The 23,184-nt window shown below is 35.0% G+C and overlaps 1 protein-coding gene across 1 annotated transcript in view; it reads left to right on the top strand.

Annotated features, from left to right (window-relative positions):
• LOC124641973 (ABC transporter G family member 23-like) overlaps window positions 1–23,184 on the top strand; it is a 61,020-nt gene that overhangs the window by 33,391 nt on the left and 4,445 nt on the right. The window contains exons 2-12 of the mRNA XM_047180254.1: window positions 1,701–1,870; window positions 2,286–2,445; window positions 3,376–3,638; window positions 16,110–16,200; window positions 17,395–17,533; window positions 17,900–18,006; window positions 18,462–18,568; window positions 18,928–19,049; window positions 19,412–19,536; window positions 20,133–20,307; window positions 21,389–21,492. Coding sequence (XP_047036210.1) covers window positions 1,749–1,870; window positions 2,286–2,445; window positions 3,376–3,638; window positions 16,110–16,200; window positions 17,395–17,533; window positions 17,900–18,006; window positions 18,462–18,568; window positions 18,928–19,049; window positions 19,412–19,536; window positions 20,133–20,307; window positions 21,389–21,492 — 1,515 coding nt within the window. The 5' untranslated portion in view covers window positions 1,701–1,748. The remainder of the gene's footprint in view (window positions 1–1,700; window positions 1,871–2,285; window positions 2,446–3,375; window positions 3,639–16,109; window positions 16,201–17,394; window positions 17,534–17,899; window positions 18,007–18,461; window positions 18,569–18,927; window positions 19,050–19,411; window positions 19,537–20,132; window positions 20,308–21,388; window positions 21,493–23,184) is intronic.

A 23,184-nucleotide genomic window follows, 5' to 3' on the forward strand; every position in this document is an offset into this window, starting at 1 on the left:
TGATGTCTGATGAAAATAAATAACCTAAAGTTTACAATACTCTAGGCTGTACAGACCTGGTAATACACTGGTACTCAACTCGACTGCAACTGGAAAGCATTCAGTTAGACTGGAAGCTGACCCTAATCTAGCATGGGAAAAGGCTAGGCTGATGATGACTCTATATTATAAAAAAAAACTTGGTCCAAGCACCGAAGCTGAAACCTGGACCTTCAAACCGCGAAACTTATCAACACTATGACAAATTACATTATTTACACAACGATAATTAATGGATCTAGCAAAACCCAGTCTTTACAGATCTATATCAAAACCCAACAAATCCAACAGTTCTAAACACTAACAAAACCTATAATCAAGACTTCTAAATCTTCTCTCAGTTCGCATGTTCTAGAATTATCCGCAAACCATATAATTCACGAAATAACAGTTAAATGCTAGAAACCTTGGCAGCTATGTATAATTGCCACTTCACTACTATGTGGTACCGGATACTCATACAAACACTATGTGAATGCTCAATTGCCCACTTCCCTTTATTTTTTTTGTTGTCACTCAAATTTTATATGCATTTATCTTTAATAGTTGTGATTTGAATCTATGTATTATATATTTAAATGTAATTGAAGTGTAATCGCTACATTTAATTTTCAAAGAGATTTGCTATATATAAGCTATGCAACATGGCATAAATAGAATTTCCACTATACGTATTCAAAGACTAATTTTACTTTTTTAGCCTTCGAAGTTTTTAGCATTTCGGCAAATCAATGCATTGGCCATGCAGTTTATTTCGGAGACTATTGGTTGAATCAGATGCATATTTACTTCATTTATGACCGAATTTTTATCCGCTTTATACTTGGTTATCTCCTAAAAACTAAAAAAACCTCCGCGCGAAGATGGTCAGACGAACCAATAGTTTAACGACCCTTACAACATATATTATAGTCTTATAATAATCGGAACTGTCATACATTGTGATCAAGCACGCTTGCAGTTTTTCTTTACTGATGATTGATGATGATTACAGCAGCTCAATTTACTCATTACTTTGTCCAATATTAATTAATACAATCACCCTCAACATAATCAACTTGGCACAAAACATTGTATGCAAATATTCTACGGACTGCTAATCAATTGTGTATGCAACACACACCAAGATAACTCAATCGATTAATTATTAATTACCAACAAGGTCTGCAAGGATTTTACCATGTTAGTCACAGTCTTCAAAAACCCAAGTTTATGAGGTCACTCTTCTGGTCTTGGTTTCTTTTTAGCCAAATAAAGGTTAGGGAGCAGAAATAAGAAAATATATTTGACTACTTATAGGATGGTAACAATTTATATCTTACAACAATGACTCTTCCCTCCGTTGTTTGTAAATCATCAACACCAATCTATTAAATCTCTCACCTGTACCTACAAAATCTACTGGCAAAGAAATCACTAGCACTATTTACCACAATCTTACTAAGGGTGACCCAACCCTTCTAGTTCTCTAGAAGCCCAGGTTTCTTCGCAAAGTTACCTTCATAATTAGCAAAGTAGTGTAATAAGACAGTACCTATCACTCGGACTTTAAAAATATCACCAAAATTCAACAACCGAGCTACTTTTCTTGAATTTGTAAATATACCAAATAGCAATGCTACGTAATCTTTAATAATAAAATTCATTTTCTTTGTCAACAGAAATAAGATGTCATCAGTCTAAAGAAGACCAGCACACAATAATCCAAGATGGCGGTCTGTTCCGCCGCTGTCATCATCGAGAAAGCCAACAAGTACTATGGCAGACCCGACAAGGCGGACTTCAAGCCGGTGCTCAAAGATATGGACATGGTCGTCGATAGGGGTATCATGTAAGTATTAGCAATACAGAAATGAAGAATTAAGTTCATAAATAATCCTAGGATTTTTGGTAGGAATACAACACACGTAACCGATAACTCCACCTATAAACTTATTCCATGTTCAAAATAATGAAACAAAATAGAACATTACTTTGTTTTCACCAATGAATCGTTAATCACTATTTTAGTAAAATAAAAAAAGAAGGAATATACTATAGTACACATATTATCACATGTCTGTCTACACAGGAGCAAATTGTTTCATATTTTTGTGTTTGATGTTCGAACTATTGCAAAACCACTAAAAGGAAATGTATGTCAATATCTATTTACAATCTCCAAGAAATAATGATCTCTTTACTTGGGTGTTTCTGCAGATTAGTGTAACTTGGTAATATTACTAAAACCATAATTTGATCCACAGATACGGTCTACTCGGCCCTTCAGGATGTGGCAAGACCACGTTACTGTCCTGCATAGTGGGCAGGAGGAAACTGGACAGTGGCAATGTCTGGGTCCTCGGCGGCAGACCTGGAGAGAAAGGCAGCGGAGTACCCGGTCCTAGGGTCGGGTATATGCCTCAGGTAATTTTTCATTCATTTTTCCACCGCTAGACGCAGGCTGGAAATAGTCGTGGTGGCCTAGTGGGTAAAGAACCAACTTCTCACGTATGAGTGCGTGGGTTCGATTCCAGGTCAGGCAAGTACCAATGCAACTTTTCTAAGTTTTTATATATTTTCTAAGCATATCTCGGACACCAATGGTTGATAAAAAGATAAGGAAAACATCATGAGGAAACCTGGACTATTAAGCCTGAAATAAGCAACCCGCATTGAGCAACGTGATGGTTAAAGCTCAATCCTTCTCTATATGAGAAGAGGCCGCAGCACAGTAGTGGGAAGATAAAAAAAGGCGAACGAACGGACACACTAAATGCGGCTTGCTAATTTAAAACTTTATGATCTAAGTTTCCTCGAAATGTTTTCGTTCACCTTTAATCACTACTGTCTAAAATATACCGAGAAAGTGCGTATACCTACAACCCACGAAAAGTTGGACCTTGCCTGAGTTGGAATCGAACCCACATACTCATATTCAATAATTGAAAATCTCCTAATAATGACATGAGAACTAGATTCAGATCCCTATATCGCCTGAATGTATCCATTTTAATTATAAAGTCGTAAACGGCGACTTATTTGTGTTTATTATACTTAAGAAGGTAAAAACAAGATATGAGACTATTGAAATCAGGGCTTAGCTTTGACCATGCGTCAATAGGCGTCAATATTGTTTTAGTAGATCCAGAAATAATTCCATATTCAATATTTCGCATAAGTTACTAGTAACCTTCCTCTTTAATCACTCTATCAATTAAAAAAACCGCATCAAAATCCGTTGCGTAGTTTTGAAAATTTAAGCGTACAAAGGGACATAGGGATATAGAGACAGAAAAAGCGACTTTGTTTTATACTAAGTAGAAATATTAAAATCTTTCATTTTTCCATCCACAGGACATAGCTCTAGTCGGAGAATTCACAGTACGCGACGCAATATACTACTTCGGTAGAATCTACGGCATGCATATGGAGAAGATGGTGGAACGCTTTGAGTTCCTCAGCAATCTTCTCGACCTGCCCAGTGGAGGCCGGCTGATCAAGACCCTGTCTGGTGGTCAGCAGAGAAGGGTCTCTTTAGCGGCTGCCCTGGTACATGAGCCTGAACTCCTCATATTGGATGAGCCTACAGTTGGATTAGATCCTGTGTTGAGAGAACGGTAGGTTCTTTTGTTTTTTTAGAATATTTTTTTTAAGATTTCAAAATGCAGGTTCTATGTGACTTTCACTCAGTCCTACGATTGGTAGTTTATCATCTGCCAAATCTATGTGATTATTAATGATACTTTTAGTTGTTGCATCAAAGGACCAATATTTTCTAGTAGGTAGTGATTTCTGGGAAGAGTACTTTTATTCATAGGTGTAATAAATTAGCATGTTTCTTGCAAAACTCAATTCTTTGGAATGATGGTGATGACATGATTTATACCGATAGTTATGACGATATCTTCATGTTAAATTATAATTATTACCTACTACGACTACCTACTGCCATCTTAGTCTTTCTGTACCTACTTTTTTCTACACCATTAGTCAATGAAATATTCATGATATAATAAATCCTATTCACATAAAACATCGTATGTCAAAACGTTTTTTATATTGACGCTAATGATCATAATTATACGCATTACTTAATACTAAATAATGCCATTAGGTATGTCAAAAGGAAACGAAAATTATCACTTAATTATGCTTTAGAGGACATCGTTTTTTTTCCTAGCACTTTTTAGTCGTAATGTACTAAACGATTTTGTTTGTAAAGTATGATAAATGACATAGGTAGTTGAAAGCTTTGTACGACGGTAACTAATTGTACAAAAAACAGCTATACTTAGTAGGTATACATAAGTATATATGTTAATGTATACCTAAGTACCTACGCTAATGTGTATCGCTCTTAGAAGAGTTTTATAAGTAGCTAGACATGTTTAGGATCGTAAAAAAATCATTCGGGATCATTAACCCGTTGTATGTCGGAGCGCAGATATACACGTTACCCAATTGATTTTCTTTTGTTTTCAAGCAGTTAACCGATTATTGTGTTAATCAGATTGTTTCCCTGTATATTTCGGGCATTTTAACCTTTCTCACCTTATCCAGCCTTTTTCCAAATATATTGGTATCGGCTTCCAGTCTAACTGGATGTAACAGATAGTCAATGTTTTACAAGGAGCAGCAGGACTGATTGTCAGACTTTCTGATTCCGGTAATGACTTCCAGAGATGTTGAAACGACAGACAGGTCTCACCAATTTAACGTGCCTTCCCAAAACACTCCCTCTGAAAACCATATACACAATATACGGAACTCAACCTGTTACAAATAAACTTTGCTTTACGATTCAAGTGCTCACATTACGCAAGCCAACAAAAAAGTGTCATCTTATAAAAGACCGACATGTGAATCGTCTCATGTACATTTATCAGTATACAAAGAAACTAAATGCTCAAGGTTCAAGCACTTTGCAAAAAAATATTCAGTATATTTCCACTAGAAAATAGCATTGAAAAAATGGACATTTCGTCTTGAAAAAATATTTGCATTTCTCTTCTAGCTTACGTCATACAGCCGATAACTATAACAATCGTTACATCTTTTGGTACCTATTCATTTTCGAATCTATCTCCATATCTTTTTTTTTCATTCATTTCCACATAGATAGCTAACTCCAAAAAAACAAAAGCAGTACACACCCAGCCTAAAACCGACTTTTCTCAACCATAACAAACAATGCAGCCGAAACAACATAATCAGTATTGTTTCTACCGCGGATATCCATTGTTTTAATCACAATACCTTCCCCGATTACTGATAGCCCTGTAGCACACACAAATATTACGTCAAAGCGTCAGGCCATTGAATTTCTTTTGGAAAAGGTTTTCGTAAAAGGTATTGTTGACTTTACTTGGAATATGACCTTTGAGGATGTTGTTTAAGGACTTTTAAGCCCTTTATTTAGCACGTCTTTGGTTGCAAATTGCGTCATGTTATGACACTAGTGTTTGGCAGTGACTTCGCCTTTCCACCTTAGTATAAAACATGGTTTTAAGAAGTACCCGCTTTACTAATAGGTTTAGTCCACTGATTTTGTTCGGGACGGTGGTTTGAAGGTGGTACTTTTTTAAAACCACGTTTTATAATAAGTTAGTTTATGTCGGAAGAACGGATTAAAGGTATCTTGTAGCAGTCTCATATGTAGTTTATAAAGCTGCTTCTGCTTTAGCATTAGATAAAACAATTCTTGGATCAAAAGTCATAGCGATCTTTTGGGACGTTCTGACTAGAATTTTCTTCTTTTCTTCTGACCGACTTTTTTTAGGACGCATGCATCGCACTATTGCTTTCAGTGTGTTCTATTTTTCCCCTACAAAAAATTGGTAACCGACACCTTAGCTTATTAGAAAAATCCTATATATTTCTTAATTATCTTTAATTTAGATTTACCTAACAAGCAAAGGGCACTCATAAAATAAACAATGAATAATCCTTTAATAATACGCAATTACGTTGTCCTATTGTTCGGAAATATCATATTATGGTGTTTATTAGAAGTCACGTAGTTTCAGTTTTTATATGCTATTAATTCAGGACAATCATATAATTAAGTATATTGTATATGTACTTAATAATTATATTTTTATTGGTTTTAAGCATAGAAGATAATTTTCCTTTGTTAATCAACCATTCTCGTTGTCGTCAGTCTTCAGTCTAGTTTGATCGAATTTTTATAGAATCATACTTATTTCATTGTTATTGTTTAAGAGGAAATCATCAATCATCATCATCATCATCCTCCTAGCCTTTTTCCTAACTATTATGGGGTCGGCTTCCATTAAATGATATCTTTTATTTGTTAAAATACTTATTTAATATACATAATATCCTCAGTCGACCATGACACAAAATAATTTGAATTCTCATAATCATTTCGCGAGTATTTTATTTATTTATTTTGATTACACGATGCCTTGGAATTTCGCGAGGCTGCCAAAACACTTCATCATAATAAACTTAAAGTTCAACATAACGCTTGCCTTATTTCAAGGTGTTTTCTCTACATTGAAAAACGTGTAACCGTTAAATGCGCGAAACCTGAAAAAGTTTGATCAATGAACAGAATAATTTAAATAACTTTCTAGTAGGTTTATTTTTCCAAAATTCTTCATTAAAATATTGTTCCGTCTATTTTTTTATAGGTTAAACCTACGACAAACAGAAATTATAATATTTGACACGCAATACAAACAAACTATCTTAATATTAGTTACATACATACGTTAACTCTCTTGTTATGTTCGTAAATTGGAAATTAAAAATCAAAACTAGTTAAGATCAAAAAAATCTGCATAAAAATGGTGACGATGAATCGTTTTGGTCTTTTTCATTCAATACCATTTTTTTTTATTTTATTTAATTTTTAAGAAAAATAATGTAGTGTTTTTCGTTACCTACGCATCAATAAGGATAAAAAATTGAGAAATCGCATTTTTTTTTATTTCTTGATTTTGAAAAACATGTATTTTTCCTGGTTTTAAAACCATGTTTTACATTTATATACCTAATTAGTTATTTAGCATACTTGAAAAACAAGTGTTCAACATTCTTATGTTTTAAACTACATTGATTCTAGCTTTTTATGACGCCTTCAAAATCTTAATTAGCATTTCTTCCGCCAATAAAGTTCAACAACTTAAACCAATTAAAAATTCAAATAAAACTCCTTGGAAAGGACCTTCGCCAAAAGTCATATCTTTGCATATACAAAGATGACATAATAAATACGAATTACATAACAAATAACTTGGTAATAAAATAAATATTTAAAAACCTTGCTATTCAATGTCGCTGGGAAACTAATACATTTGACCCTTTAATAAATATCAATGCCTCACTAGTAATAAAGGTTTGGCGAATGCCAAATAATATGTATAAGTCGTAAAAATAAACCTTGGTCCTGAACCTAAAACGTCTTTTAAATACATTTTTTTTAGAAGCGAATAAAACTTCGCAAAATGATGTGACTTAATTTCTCTCTGTATTTTAGACTCTCTCTTTCTAAAAAGTCAAAGTTTCAAAGTCAAAAGTCAAATCATTTATTTCATTTAGGCTTTCACAAGCACTTATGAACGTCAAAAAATATAAATAAAGTTGATTCTAGTTGCCCATTCCAAAAGTAGCTCCCTATGGAGAAGAACGGGCAAGAAACTCCATGGTTACTCTTTTTAAAAATAATAGGTATTACAGCTTGTATGTATTGATACATACTATAATAACATGCAAAGATCATGTAGAATCACAATAGACAAAGAATATGAGAATAAATAATAAAAAAAAAGATTAAAATGCTACATGGTGTTCACATTTACAAATCAGTTTATATTTTTGTACAAAGTCACAAACAAACAATCAAAACAATAACACAATCTTACTAGCGGGTGTAATTTTAAATTCGCTAAAATTTGATACTGTCAGTGCGTCCTATGGAGCAGGACCAGCATGTTTCCAAGCATTTTTATCTTGAATATAATCTTCTAATTTATAATATGCGTTTTTACAAAGTGTGGCTTTTATATGAGCTTTAAACCGCATGTCATTTAGTTCTAGAATGTTGTCTGGTATTTTATTATAACATTTGACACAATATCCCATGAAAGATGTATGTACTTTAGATAGTCTAAACTGCGGGATAGCTATTTTATTTTTATTTCGAGTGTTATAATTATGTCTATCACATATTTTATCAAACAAATGTAGGTTTTTCCTAACATACATGATATTTTCATATATAAATTGGCAAGGCAAGGTCATAATATTAATGTTTTTAAACAGTTCCCTAAGAGATTCACGACCACGTAAGTTGTACATAGCTCTGACAGGTCGCTTTTGCAAGATAAATATGCATTCAATGTCAGCAGCTCGTCCCCACAGCAGAATGCGTACGACATGATGCTGTGGAAGTAACTAAAATATACCAGTCTAGCTGTTTCTACGTCCGCTAGCTGCCTCATCTTTCTAATAGCATAGGCGGCCGAGCTAAGACGACCCGCAAGAGATGTTATTTGGGGTCCCCATTGTAGTTTTTTGTCAAGAGTGATTCCCAGGAAAACTGTCTGATTTATAAATTCTAGTTTTTGACTGTTGAGTATTATGTCACATTCACTACTTTTTACATTTGGCAATGAAAATCGAATGCATTTGGTTTTTTTTTTTCATTAAGAGCCAAGTTATTTGCGTTGAACCAATTTTGGACCTGGATAATGGAATTGTTTACGTCGTCTAGGTTACGTCTACGCCTATCAATTGTTAAAAGTTAAAAATAAGAGAGGTATCATCGGCAAACAACGCATGCGGCAATCACTGTATGTGTGCCTGCATATGTATTTCTCAATTCGTTCTCAGACGCAGCAATTTGTATAACCTCAATAAGGTCTTCTTTCGAGCTTCTTCTCTCGGTAGCAGACGTTTTAGTTCTCATGAGGCAGAAAACTCTTTTTTACCTTAGAACTAAATCCAAACAATTTATTTAATAACAGCAATTTCTTAACACTGGGTGCTGTAAGTTGCTCATTGATGCACGTCAGCTATTATTACAAAATCAGAATCTATCTCGTCATTGTGATCGCAATCCGTTGAGAAATGGCGCCAATTTTACTGTTTACCTTTTTTATGGGCTGTACGATGTTGTCGTTGCCAAAACGATCAGTTAAAATGACGGCCCCTATCAAAAATGACATAATTTCTTTATGACATTGACAGCTGTCACCGTTGTACGGTAACAACCGACTGTATCACGGAATCCCGAAGTTCAAAATGCCGAAGTACTGAAGCCATAAAGTACACAAGATCGATGCACGTGACTTAGAATGTACGCTACATCGAAGTACTGAATTGCGAATGTTCATGATACCGATGTACGGAATATCGAAAGTTTGTTATAGCGAAGTACGTGATTGCGATTGTTCTGAATCCCGATGTACGGAATATCGAAAGTTTGTGACACCGAAGTACCTAATATCGAAGGGTTTAAAATCACGGAATCTGCGGTAATTGGTAATATCAACCGGAAATGCTTTAAATATCTTATTTTGATCAATTTCCAGTAAAAAATGCATTGCTTTAATGTACTTGTGTTAAATCTACGAGATCTTATGTTGTTATTCCACGACTTTGTTTTCGATTTCTGTCGTGGTTCACATTTATTCATCATTATTTGCCGAGCCTTTCCCAACAACCACACACCCACCTAACATTGTATTGAGGTCTGCATTATATATTATATACACTTTTTGTTTTCAGCATTGTATTGGGGCCAGGGGAGCATCAATGTTTTACAAGGAGCGACAACATAAGATCTCGTAGACCGACCCCAACATTGTTGTTGGGGAAAGGCTAGGCTCAATATAATGCAGACCTCAATACAATGTTAGGTGGGTGGGTGGTTGTTGGGAAAGGCTCGGCAAATAATGATGAATAAATGTGAACCACGACAGAAATCGAAAACAAAGTCGTGGAATAACAACATAAGATCTCGTAGATTTAACACAAGTACATTAAAGCAATGCATTTTTTACTGGAAATTGATCAAAATACGATATTTTAAGCATTTCCGGTTGATATTACCAATTACAGCAGATTCCGTGATTTTAAACCCTTCGATATTAGGTACTTCGGTGTCACAAACTTTCGATATTCCGTACATCGGGATTCAGAACAATCGCAATCACGTACTTCGCTATAACAAACTTTCGATATTCCGTAAATCGGTATCATGAACATTCGCAATTCAGTACTTCGATGTAGCGTACATTCTAAGTCACGTGCATCGATCTTGTGTACTTTATGGCTTCAGTACTTCGGCATTTTGAACTTCGAGATTCCGTGATACAGTCGTAACAACCGGACTAGTTCTTGCTAACAGTAACATTATTTTGAATCTTATTAAGTATCGTTAACGGAAATCGATAGACTAAAGGAGATGGCCAAATTTTCATAGAAAAAAAACCCAGAATCGACAGCAATGAAATGGTTACCAATAGGTTCTTTATGATAGACCTTTGATGGTGCCAAAAAATCCAGACTGAAATCCATGGGGTATAGGAGCTATTTCATATTATCGCAAAAATAGATTATGTTGAATATATGTTGATTTTAAAGATTATTAACATCAAGGGACATAAAAAAGCAAAGTAAACTAACATTATACAAGCCACTAGTAATAACCCCATAGTTTCAGAGTTGGCCTGGTGATTGGTGGTCTTGTATTTAACCACTCCAGATACGATTAAGCACCGACCTTACCTACTTGGAGAGGTTTCGCAGTTCCATGCAACCTTCACAACTGGCTATGAAATGTTTTTGGAGAAATTGTCTTTGAAAATCGCGCCATGTGACATTGTCAAATATAACAAATGACTTAGCAATGTAAAACGGTCCAATCACGAGTCTGCATTCAACTTCTAACGAACATCAAACAGTAAAAGTAAACTTTTTTGTGAACTAAAATCTTGATCGAAAAAACGTTATAAAAAGAGAACCCCATGGTTTTTAGATGATTTGAAATACTTTTTAAAATCCACAAATTATACTGAATCCAATCATACATATGAAGTTCCTGTCGACTCTGGGTGTTTTTTTGGCCATCTCCTTTTTATGAGTCTTTTAATTAGTGCAAATTGGCGAAAAATATATTAAAATATGACGTAGGTAAATAGTAATTTTATTACGTCTCCGCCATATTTCCCCATCATCAAAATTCAAATTATGGATTTGAATACGATTACCAATTTAAAAATTGCAGGAAATATTTCAGGTAGTATAATTAACCTGCAGTCAGAACGAATTATTTATACGAATTTAAAACAAATAATCCTTTTAATTCTCCTTGAAATTCCTTTTAATCCTTTTCTTTGCAAATTATGTACATAATTTAGCGAATTATATAATATTCTATAACCAGATAATTCTATATAAATAAAGAAAAAATCACAACGTTTGTAGGTGTTTTCTAACTATTCGTTATAATTAAAATAAACAAATGACTTCTGATCAATACTAAGGAAACAAAATATAAAAACAAATGTATTTCACTAGAACAGAATATTATCCTGTTCGTAATGATCCTGCACAAATTACCTGCACAAAATGCCTGCGCTCCTTTAAAAATAGATAACGAACAAAATTAAGGAAAAATAAACCATAAATTAAAAAATAATGTATTTTATGTATTATTGTTGATGTACCTTATTAAATAAATAAATAAACCGTGTAGTAATTAAACCAAGAAAAACAATCAACTTTAATCTTACTATCAGAGATTTGTATCGAGATTCAGCAAAGGCGCAACAGTTGCGCAAACGCACGTAATTGCGATCGGTTGCAAAAGCTGACAATTGACGACCGAGACATTGCCAAGTGACGAGGAATTTTAACTGCTGTTTTATACGTAGTTAAAACAAGACAAGCCTTAGGACAAATTATGGAATCAGGCTTTACTTTTCAGAAATAGGTATATGTAGCATTAATTCCGCGAGACAATAGCCTCTGAGCTTCAATTATATATATTTACTATATATTTTTCCTAATATTTTAAGACAAGCCTTTTCATTCCCCTAGAACCCCTTAATCCATAAAATATCATATGGAATCGAAACAGATTATATTGGGGCCAATTCGTGATCTTCATACTCACATCTTTCATGTTCTGGAGTGCTTTGGCTAATGATTGGTAGTAAGACTTTTCGGTTTCTTCAACCGATAAAGATGTTCAATTAGACAGCTAGGAAATACTTATTTCATGAAAATGGAAACAAGACGGTGACCTATTCACGGTTCAACCGCGCCAATAAGGCGTTGCTGAACTAATTAAATCTTAAATAACACTTTCCTTTTTGGAATGGAACACCTACTGGTAAGGGTTACTAAACAATCAACTGTTAAACTCTCCAACTTCTTTAAGCTGTGCCCTATATGGTCCATATTGTGTCTAGACTATAAAATGTACCACCTGTAAAACATATGGAATGCTAATAAAGACTATGGAATCCAGCAGTATTGAGTATTATCCAGCTTTTTTGAAGGAATATTCAATCAAAACATGATCTGTCCTCATAGAACCCAACCTAATTGCAATCCGTCGTGATGCCATCACTTACCATGTGGCAACTAGTCACCGTTTAGTATTCCTATAGCGTGACATCTGAACATAAAGATGGGTTGCAACAACCATTCAGGCTATAACAGTAACTATTTGCATAACTAGGATCACTGTGGGTTAGGTTAGATCACTTAGGTATGACAGCAAAAATCCGATGGAAAGTGTTACTGATTAGAAGAATTCCTAATTTTAAGTGCTAAGTAATGGAATCAAAAAGCAAACTTATAGGAAAGTGTAAAAAAGTCTAAAATAGATAGAGCCAAAAGTTGTCCCGTTGGTTGACTAATGGATAATTTTGAAGGTACTTCAAACTAGTCGACAAGCAGCCGTCCCAAAGTGTGCAGTGTGCGGGGGCTCAATTTAAAGAGCCTGTTGTAAACATGCTATGATATAACTTTACATCATCATCTTAAGACCAAGTTATCGTATGATCAAAATAAATTAACATAATCACATAGTTATTCACAACCATAGCTGGGCATTAACTCGTTAATCCGTTAATCGTTAATTAACGAAGTTAACATTTTGATTAGCGGATTAACTTTTAAGTTAACTTTAAAAAATGTTAACGGACATGTTAACTTCCGTTATTTATGCAGAAGTCCGTTAATCGTTAATCCAATGCCTACTGTTAATTTACCGCACGGCTTCGCGGGACGAGGCGCGAAAAGCAGGTTCAGACAAGTGCCGGGCGCGGCGAGCGCGGCGCGTGGCAGCGAGTGAAACACCAGATTTCAACCGAGTCAAAGGCCTTCTTATAGTCCACAAATGCTAGACACAGGGGCTGATTTTACTCCTCGGTCTTCTGTATAATCTGCCGCACTGTGTGGATGTGGTCTATGGTGCCTTCTTCCAAGAGACTGTACGAACACCTTTGACCCCCGATTCAGCTTAATTGCTCTTTCAATGTCAAGAGTAGGTATTGGAGCACCGGATTCCTCGGGGAACAGATATTTATAAATCTATTTATTAAATACAATACTGCTATACCCTCAAGCGCTGCAGTAGAACGTCTGTTTTCCACGGGTGAAGACATTTTAACACCAAAACGAGCCCCGCTTTCAGACGAGAACTTCAACATGTTAATGTTTATGAAGGGGAATATGCACCTTATGTCCAACGATTAAATTACACATTTATTTATTTACGATATAAAAATGCAATTTTACACGTAGTTAACGGATTAACGATTAACTTTAACTTGCGTTAATTCTTCCGAAATGTAACGCTTTAACGTTTAACGAAGCAAACTTTTTTGTAGCGGATTAACGATTAGCTAAGTTAACAATTTTATTAACGGTGCCCAGCTATGTTCACAACACAACACGGTTAAAGGTACAACAATGGTTAATAATTAATACCTTAAAATGTATTATTTTGGGCAATTAAAGGTAATTGTAAACCACATAGTAACACGTTAATTTGTTTTTGAACTGACGGGTTTTTTAATGTTTTCAAATAGTACCTATGGTACCTAGAATAAACCATATAGAGTTGAATGAAAAGCGCCGATAACCACGGTCAACTCTATTGGATGAGTGGTTATTTTAAGATAGAGAAGCCCCTTCGTGCAGTGGCTGATCTACCATAGTGACCACCGTGCCCACCGCCATTCAATATTGCCGTCCCGTCGGGCTATGAGAGTGAAGGAATAGTGAGTGCACCTGTCTCTGTGCAAATGCTTGTGCACTATAATATGTCCTGCGCAGCTGGCTGATCTCCTTACACGAGAAGAGCCACCATATCCGATAATCGGCTAGCTAGGAGGACATCATTAAACTAGAGACATAAGGCATACGTGTAATTCCTATTATTTTGTTTACTATGAAACAATGTATGCGCACGTGTTATTTATATTATTTAAAATCAATAGAGCTTATGCTAACACTTAGTGCAAATGTCATATTTGTGCATTTGTTCTTCAAACAGCACATTATTAATATCACGTGGCTAAGGTCCTTAGGTATGCTAAGAAAACATTCATAAAATTATACTAATTGGATACGACATATTGACAAGAAAATGCAACCACAAGTAGGAAACACTTAACTTTGTGTTTTGAACATCTTTTACAATTAGAACATCTTCCATTGCTTATGGTTTATAGTTTTAAGTACAAATGACTCCATTGATTGCAGACTATTTTACATAGTTTACAGGAAATTGTATATGCCATCAAACTTTTTTGTCGGCATATCTTCATACTGAATAGGAGTTCGAACGAACTATCGGTCGACGAAAACTTTGCAAACGGCGGAGGATCAACTTTTTCTAAGAAACCTGCAGACCCAATTCCAATCATTGTTATAAATATGAAGTACACAAAACAGTGAATATTTTTAGCAAACGCTCCAATTCCCATAGTTAGTGATATAAGAAACTGATTGAGATCAGTATGCAGAGTAACGATTCCCACTGTCTTTTAGTATTATGAAGTAACTCTAACCTAAATTACTTTACTGTTATGTTTTATGAAAATCATTTCATAAGAGTTGACACTTATTATTAAGATTTATGCCCCGCTTTCGCAGATATATACTGATGACAAGTGAACACTTACGTCCTAGTTGTGTTTTGTTGGAGTTCCAATTTTAGGAAAATCCTGAAATTATTGAATGTGTCAATCACGCTTATGACTGAAGGTTAACAAATTGCTTAGAGAAGCACATGTAATCATAACATGTCATTGTCTATGAAAATGCAATTCATTTTGCCAGTTTGATTACAGCTGATAATGGCATCCAAGCCATCCGGTCGTTCTCGAAGGAGATCAGAGATGAGACGGCAATCCAACACGACTTTACACATTACTTGAATCAAGCTTTTTATGTAAAACATTGCTACCGTCTTAACTAAGTTGAACATTATGTACTACACATAAATACATTAAATAGGTAGACTATTTAAAATTTTATCCGATTGGGTCGCTTTGCTCATGATTTTTTTAGATCAACTATTTTTCAAAATTGGCGAATAAAATGCGATAGAAGCAAAGACCACTTTGTCTAACTATTAGGGCCTTACTACAAAAACTTTAAACCCTGTTTTACACTTGTCTAATAAAATTTTGGCTGCAAAATGAACCATATGTCAACGTCAGAATTTGACATTTTTTTAGACAAGGCATAAACTGACGTTTAAAAGTTTTTGTGGTAAGACGGTTATGGTCTTACTACAAAAACTTTAGCAACTGTTTTACACTTGTCTAAAAAAAATGTGGCTCCAAAATGAACCATATGTCAACGTCATAATTTGACATTTTTTTAGACAAGTCTTAAACTGACGTTAAAAAGTTTTTGTGGTAAGACGGTTAAGGTTTAACTAGAGAACTACCTCTATTTATGAAAAATCTGACTCATAGATCTCGCCAAACTTTTTGTCGCCAAGAAGCATTGCGCAATTATGTTTTTTAGCCACATTTTATGTGTGTGGTCCTTTTATTGTTAAATTAAATATTGTATTTTATTATTTTCAGGATATGGGACTTCCTAGCGGAGCAAGCGCGCCGAGGGACCACAGTCATCATCACGACACATTACATAGACGAAACAAAACAAGCACACAAGGTGAGTGCCTTTCTAGTCTAAATCTAGTAATAAAGTAATCTAGTAAGTTTAATGAAATGTATAAGTATGTAATACTTAGATACTGATCTCTGAAGAAAAAATCTTGGGAAAAAAACCTTACCGCGTGATCAATTTCACAAAAATCTATTAACGAACTGTCAAGGGAGAAAAAAGTTGAACAATCATAGTTGGGGAACTGTTTTGAGAGAGACCTCCTTACTGCTTGTCTAGCGGGGGATAGGAATTTCTTCAAAGAGGAAACTCATTTCGGCTATAGTTACTTTCATATTTCTTCAATATGTATTAGTTTATTTAATCGGATGTTTTTTTAATTGAAGTGTACTGTTACTTTCATAGCTATTAATTTTGCGCGATCCTTCTTACTTTTTCCCTCCTGAAAGGTTTTGGGAAGTTATCAATTCAGATTCAAGCCTATGGAATCATTAGCTGAAAACCTGTCCACTATTAACCTACCTACTTAGTTCACAGAAAAAAACATCCTGACCCATTAAAGATTTTTCCGATATCACTTCCATTGTTTACATCTACGCAACTTCTCAACCGTCGCATCACCATCATGTTGTAATATAATATAATTGCCAACGATAAAACTTCCACATCAGAACCCTATCAAGGTCACCGCAGTAATTATGTTAAATAACCACTCATTATTAACGCAGTTGCAAGCTGGTGTAACGCAATCATTGATTTTAATTGGTTTCTCTTAAGCATTTGATAGCAAAGAAATAAAGGAAAGGCAATCAATTTTGTGTTGGGTGATGATAGACATGACTACGTGACAACTTTTTGATAAAGTGACCTTATAAGTAGGGCTACCATTTATTGGACACCAAGGACTTCATTATATTGGACTTCATTCAAGCCAAAGCTAGAAAGAGTATAAAATTTTCACATAATTTGTATCGACAACCCTCTCGCTCTCTTCTTTTGGTTGTTTACCGCCAGCATCACATAAAATTACAAAAAAAAAACATACTGAAATTAAATCAAATCAAAAAAATCTTTATCGTCAGGCTACATTCCACATGGATATCGACTGCTTAGTTCAATTAGGTCATGTATCCACAATTCTTTACTTTCTGATCCCTACCGTTCCTATCATCGTTACCCAAAACGATGTTAGGAACTACCAGACCATACGACCATACTTTAGCTAACCCACTGTGTTTCCAGATTGGTCTTCTCCGAGACGGTCAGCTCTTAGCCGAGGACTCACCAGAGGATCTACTAAGGAAGTGCGACTGTGACACCTTGGAGGAGGCATTCTTGAAGCTCGCGATGAGACAGCATGAAATGCCTAGAAGGCGGTCTAGTAAGTAGATAGTCTTATATAGCAGATAGATTTTACAGAGTTGGGAACAGAATAGACTTGACGTATTAATGAAATAATTTTACAAAAATATTAACTTATTTTAGCCTAATATTTAACTGGGTTTGAAAGAAAACACAATTCTCTTTAAAAAAAAACTTAGTTTATTTACTGATGACGGATTAAAATAACCTTCACAAATTAAAGTTACACTTGGATTGTTTTCTTTATGAAGATTATTTTTTCTTGACAAACTTATCATATATGCATATTGCACATGAAGGTATATTTTCCGAAATCAATAGCGAGCCGCCATAAAGTTTGGTTCCAACCAAACATATTCGTAATACCTTCACATGAACATTGCAGCGCTCACGGCATCGCCCGACGTGATCCCCGAGAGCGGGATGTGCAACGGCGTGGACAGCCGCTACCACTCGCGAGACGACTTCCCCACCATCACCAGTAGTACTGACGTGAGTATACTCATATACTGGGTATCACCCATACCTCTTTTTCTTCCCAATTTTATTTGAGGTCATGTGTATCCCCCATACCTAAATAGTAAAATACAGACGGCTACACATCAAGCTATAAGAAACTAGTACATGGTGACCGTTCAATTTGTAGAAAGATCAAATGAAGCGAGTCCAAGACAAATTGGTTTTGTAAAGCTTGATGTGTAGCCCTGTGTACCAAGATAACCTAATTAAAATCTTAAAAAACCTACCTTTGTTGTATCTAACGCCCTTTATTTATAAGAACTAAGGTATTTTTTTTTCAAATAACCCTTCAGCCTAAGCAAGCTTCGGCTCTTAAGAGATATTTTCTGTTTTCAAAGTTTAGTATTTTCTCTGTCAGTGTTCAGTTTTTAATACATGCGCTGCAAATGATTCCACCGTATTAAATGTTGACATGATGAATTTTCCAGGTATTAACAAAGAAAGAAAAAAGACCAAAGGATAGCAAGAGATTAACGAAGTCGAGGTATAAAGCCGTCTTCATCAAGAGTATACAACAGTTCTCAAGGCATCCAGGGTAAGTCTTTCAACCCTTACAACAATCAATACTTTAACGTTAGTACATCTAATATTAAAACTATTGAATTTGACAAATCTCACCTGTCTTTGAAAATGTTTTCTTCACCCTAAAATACATCGAAGTTTGAATATTAAGCTACTTTCTCGTAGAAATTCTCTAAGAATACGTCTTAAAAATATTTTGAAAGTCCAAATTCCAAGCTTTTGCTCATTATAGATTTTTACATACTACCAAAGGTAGTAGACCAAAGTTCTCAGCACACCTTTCTGAATAATATCTGAATTAGTTATATGATCTATGTATCTCTACAAATATCTCATGTAATAAATTAATAATATTTTTATTTTCAATTCCAGCGGTTTAATCTTCTCCATCCTATTCCCCATCATCCAAGTGGTAGCGTTCTTCGCTGCCGTAGGACACGACCCGAGAGATCTGCACATCGGTGTGGTCAACGATGAAGCTGCTTTTTCACCACGTATGTAGAAGTTATTTACTTTGTATTATTCTTGGTAATTACTGATGCAACAAGTCTTTCTTCATTTAAGTTCTAATCTTCATTCCTCTTCTTGTGGTTTTCCATTCTTCCATTCTGCCATTTTTCCTTTCTTTCTTTTCTTCGACCACAATTCTTCTTATTCTTTATTTTCTTTAACTTGATATTTATTTCTTCTGACTTTTATTTCTTAACAAACAATGAGTATTCGTCAATATTATGTAGTAACATATTGTAATGTTCTGTACATGTATATTTATCCACAATCCATTCTTTCTCTTGATTCTCCGTCTTCATAAGGTGCCTCTTCTAAATGTTGTAAACTATCGTTTCTATATTTCCAGTTGGACTAGACATCTGCAGAAATACGAGTTTAAAAACGGTGTCAGTATTGGAAGACGAAACTTGTGACCTCTACATGATGAGCTGTTGGTTCTTAGAGGAAATGGAGCAGAAAAAACTATTCCCGGTAAGTATTACTTTCGATAAAAAAAAAAAACAGTTTTTATATCTCGTCATCCTCCGAGCCTTTTCCCAATCATGTTGGGGTCGGCTTCCAGTCTAACCGGATTCAGCTGAGTACCAGTGCTTTACAAGAAGCGACTGCCTATCTGACCTCCTCAGCTCAGTTACCCGGGCAACCCAATAGATACCCCTTGGTTAGACTGGTGTCAGACTTACTGACTACCCGTAACGACTGCCAAGGATGTTTAATGACAGCCGGGACCTACAGTTTAAAGTGCCATCCGAAACACAGTCAATAGTGTCTACGATATACTTAGAAAAGTTGCATTGGTACTTGCCTGACCTGGGATCGAACCCGCGCCCTCATAATTGAGAGGTTGGTCCTTTACCCACCACGACCTATATACCCTTATATCTCGTATTCTATGGAATTTAGCGCACTGGTGATTGATGCCTTCCAACTAAATCACTTCTGCAGTTTGATCTCCACAGAGTTAAGTCTGTTTAGAGAGGGCATTAAAATAAAATTTTCGTTTGAAAACCATCAAAGAATTTCTATACATTTTCGATATATTCTTCAAATCTTTTTTACTTTCGCAGACAACATTCAACACAACAGAAGAAGCGCGGTTAGCAGTATCAACGGGTAAACTGTACGGCGCTCTACACTTCTCTCAGAACTTCAGTAGTGCACTCGGCAAGCGAGTGTCGGAGGGAGAGGTGGACGACGATATTGTTGATGACAGCAGCATCAGTGTGTGGCTTGACATGACGAGTGAGTGCTGCACATAATACAGAATTGACAATTTTGGAAATTACTCTGTCTACTGTCATTGAACACCTTTGGCACTTTTTTGTCGCTTTTTTGTCGCTTTGTCGTTACGGGTAATCCACCTGGGTTTCCCGGGTAACTAGGTTGAGGAGGTTAGATAGGCAGTCGCTCCTTGTAAAACACTGGTACTCAGCTATATCCGGTCAGACTTTAAGCCGACCCCAAACATAGTTGGGAAAAGGCTCAGGAGATGATGGTGATATCTATATTAGAAGTATTTTAAGGCAGTTTAGATCAGGTTAGGCAAGTTGTACGGCGCCCTACATTTCTCTCAGAACTGCAGTAGTGCACTCGGCAAGCGCGTGTCGGAGGGGGAAGTGGACGACGATGTTGATGATAGCAGCATCAGTGTGTGGCTTGACATGACCAGTGAGTAAACAGTAGCTAAAAGACCATCATCTGCCTAGCCTTTTTAGGGTTCCGTAACCAAAGGATAAAACGAGACCCTATTGTTTTCGCTCCTCTGTTCGTCCGTCTGTCCGTCCGTCCGTCCGTCCGACCGTCCGTCCATCCGTCTGTCACCAGGCTGTATCTCATGAACCGTGATAGTTAGAGAGCTGAAATTTTCACAGATGATGTATTTTTGTTGCCGCTATAACAACAAATGAAAAAAAATAGAATTAAATCAATATTTTGGGGGGCTCCCATACAAAAAACGTGATTTCTTGCTCATTTTTGCTCTGGTGCGGAACCCTTTGTGTGCGAGTCCGACTCGCACTTGGCTGTTTTTTTTCAACTATGTTGGCGACAGCTTCCAGTCTAACCAGACGCGTATTAGTCTCAGTACCAGTGTACCCCATGGATCGACTGCCTATCTGTTCAGTTACCCGGACAATACGAATTACTATATAAAAAGTAGCCACTCCACACAACTAAGTTTGGTCCAGAAAGATAATAGAAATTTGAAATTTTTTTTGTCATTTAGACTTATTTTTCAATACAAAAATACTCCTTATCTCATAATTTCTTCATATGAATAATTTCACCTACAATTTAAACTTATTTGAATTATTTTTCTCCACAGATCATCAAATATCGAACTTCATGAAAAGTCAACTGCACAAAGCGTATGAAAGTTTCACGAGGAGAGCAATGAAGGCTTGTGGAAGACCAGAAAACTTAGTACAGGTATTTTAGCTATTTTTGCTATAGTATTATTTCAGTTACGAAAGTTATTTCAGTCATTTTTATCATAAATGTAACTTTTGACATTGCTTGTTCTTAATTATACATATGTCCCCTCTATCCGTTTATAGGTCTGTATTATTTTTTTAAGTTATTATTTTTATTTATTTAACTATTTTATGCTAGTATTTTCGAGTTATTCCCAATTTGTCATTAGTACCGATTGGTCACCAACTATTTTTTCCATACATCAAATCCCAATTGGTCATTCGAGCAAAATAAATAATTTAATATTTAAATTTTGAGTTCCGATTCGTCACCCGCATAAAATTTCACGTCAGAAATAAAAGTGTTAGAAGAAATTTTAAATGAAAAACTTTGATGTAGGTAAAGGTATAGCTCTCATATAAATATAATAAAATTTACATTAAAACACAGGTGTAGACAACATGGGCATTTTATAAACCCGAAAATGTGACTCGATACTTTTTGTGCCGGTAATAAAAGTACCAGGGGCCCATAACTAGAAAAGAGATTGTATACATAAAAATGATGAATGATGGTGTAAATTGGTATGTTTATCTACAATAAGGAAAAAAACGTAAAATCCTGACACTCTTGACTGCTATACTCTTGTAAGTTATGCGGTCTTAGTACACGGTGGGCAGTTCCATGGACACTCGTTGATTGGTATATTACTCATCTGATTTATGCGATCCTGGTATTTTGGTTTTGGCCGTGCGGTGTGTGACGCCGTTGAAATCGCGATTTTATTAATAGCGTCTTGCCATGTTCGGAAAAAACATAACCAAAATAAATAAAAAAAAACATATTACAATATTGTAAAGCTTATCTTGTTGACAGTACTTTTTACAAAATAAAGTACGGATGACCAATTGGGACTAAGCAAAATAAAATATTTTATTGAATGACCAACTGGGACACGTTTTTTATGGATGCCAAATCACTAAAATGACGAATCGGGCATAACTCGTATTTTCGACATAAACTTTATTTTTTTTATTTCCAAAAAACACAAAATCTCTCGTACTAACTTAAAATAAGTAATTTATTTTAATGTTTTTTTTTTTTTTTTTTGTAAACCCGTTACGTTTCCGTTGGTGTAGATATTTTTTCACAGCTTGTCACGAAATTTTCATTAATTATTACACATATGATTTGATTTTTTATATTTTATTTAATATTTTATTTGTACCTATATTTTTTGTATTTATTGAATATTTATGCACCAAAAAATAAACATCCTTCTCAATTTTCTATTGCAAATAATATAAAATTTAATGCTTTTCAACTTATTGCAAAAACTACCCAAGTGTGAAAAATATTCAGAACTTCATAATTATTATTTTTATTGTCATTATTTATGCACAACAGCTTTGGACATTTTCTTATCGATCGCACACATCATCATCATTATGTTCATACGAGTAAGTATATGTATTTGACATCATAATTAAAGTAGGTGAATACAGGGAATAAATTGGCCAAATGGCAGTTTTTATTTTTTTATTTTATAGGTATTTAAAAAGCCAACCTAATTTAAAACCTTTTTTTGTCGTCTCGCCATACTTTCAATCAAATCAAATCTCTTTATTTTCAGGCTGGATTGGCCCATAGATAACCTTAAAGACTTACATACCTACATATTATATTATATAGACATTATTACTGAAT

The sequence above is a fragment of the Helicoverpa zea genome, chromosome 23 (assembly GCF_022581195.2).
Source record: "Helicoverpa zea isolate HzStark_Cry1AcR chromosome 23, ilHelZeax1.1, whole genome shotgun sequence".
NCBI lineage: Eukaryota > Metazoa > Arthropoda > Insecta > Lepidoptera > Noctuidae > Helicoverpa > Helicoverpa zea.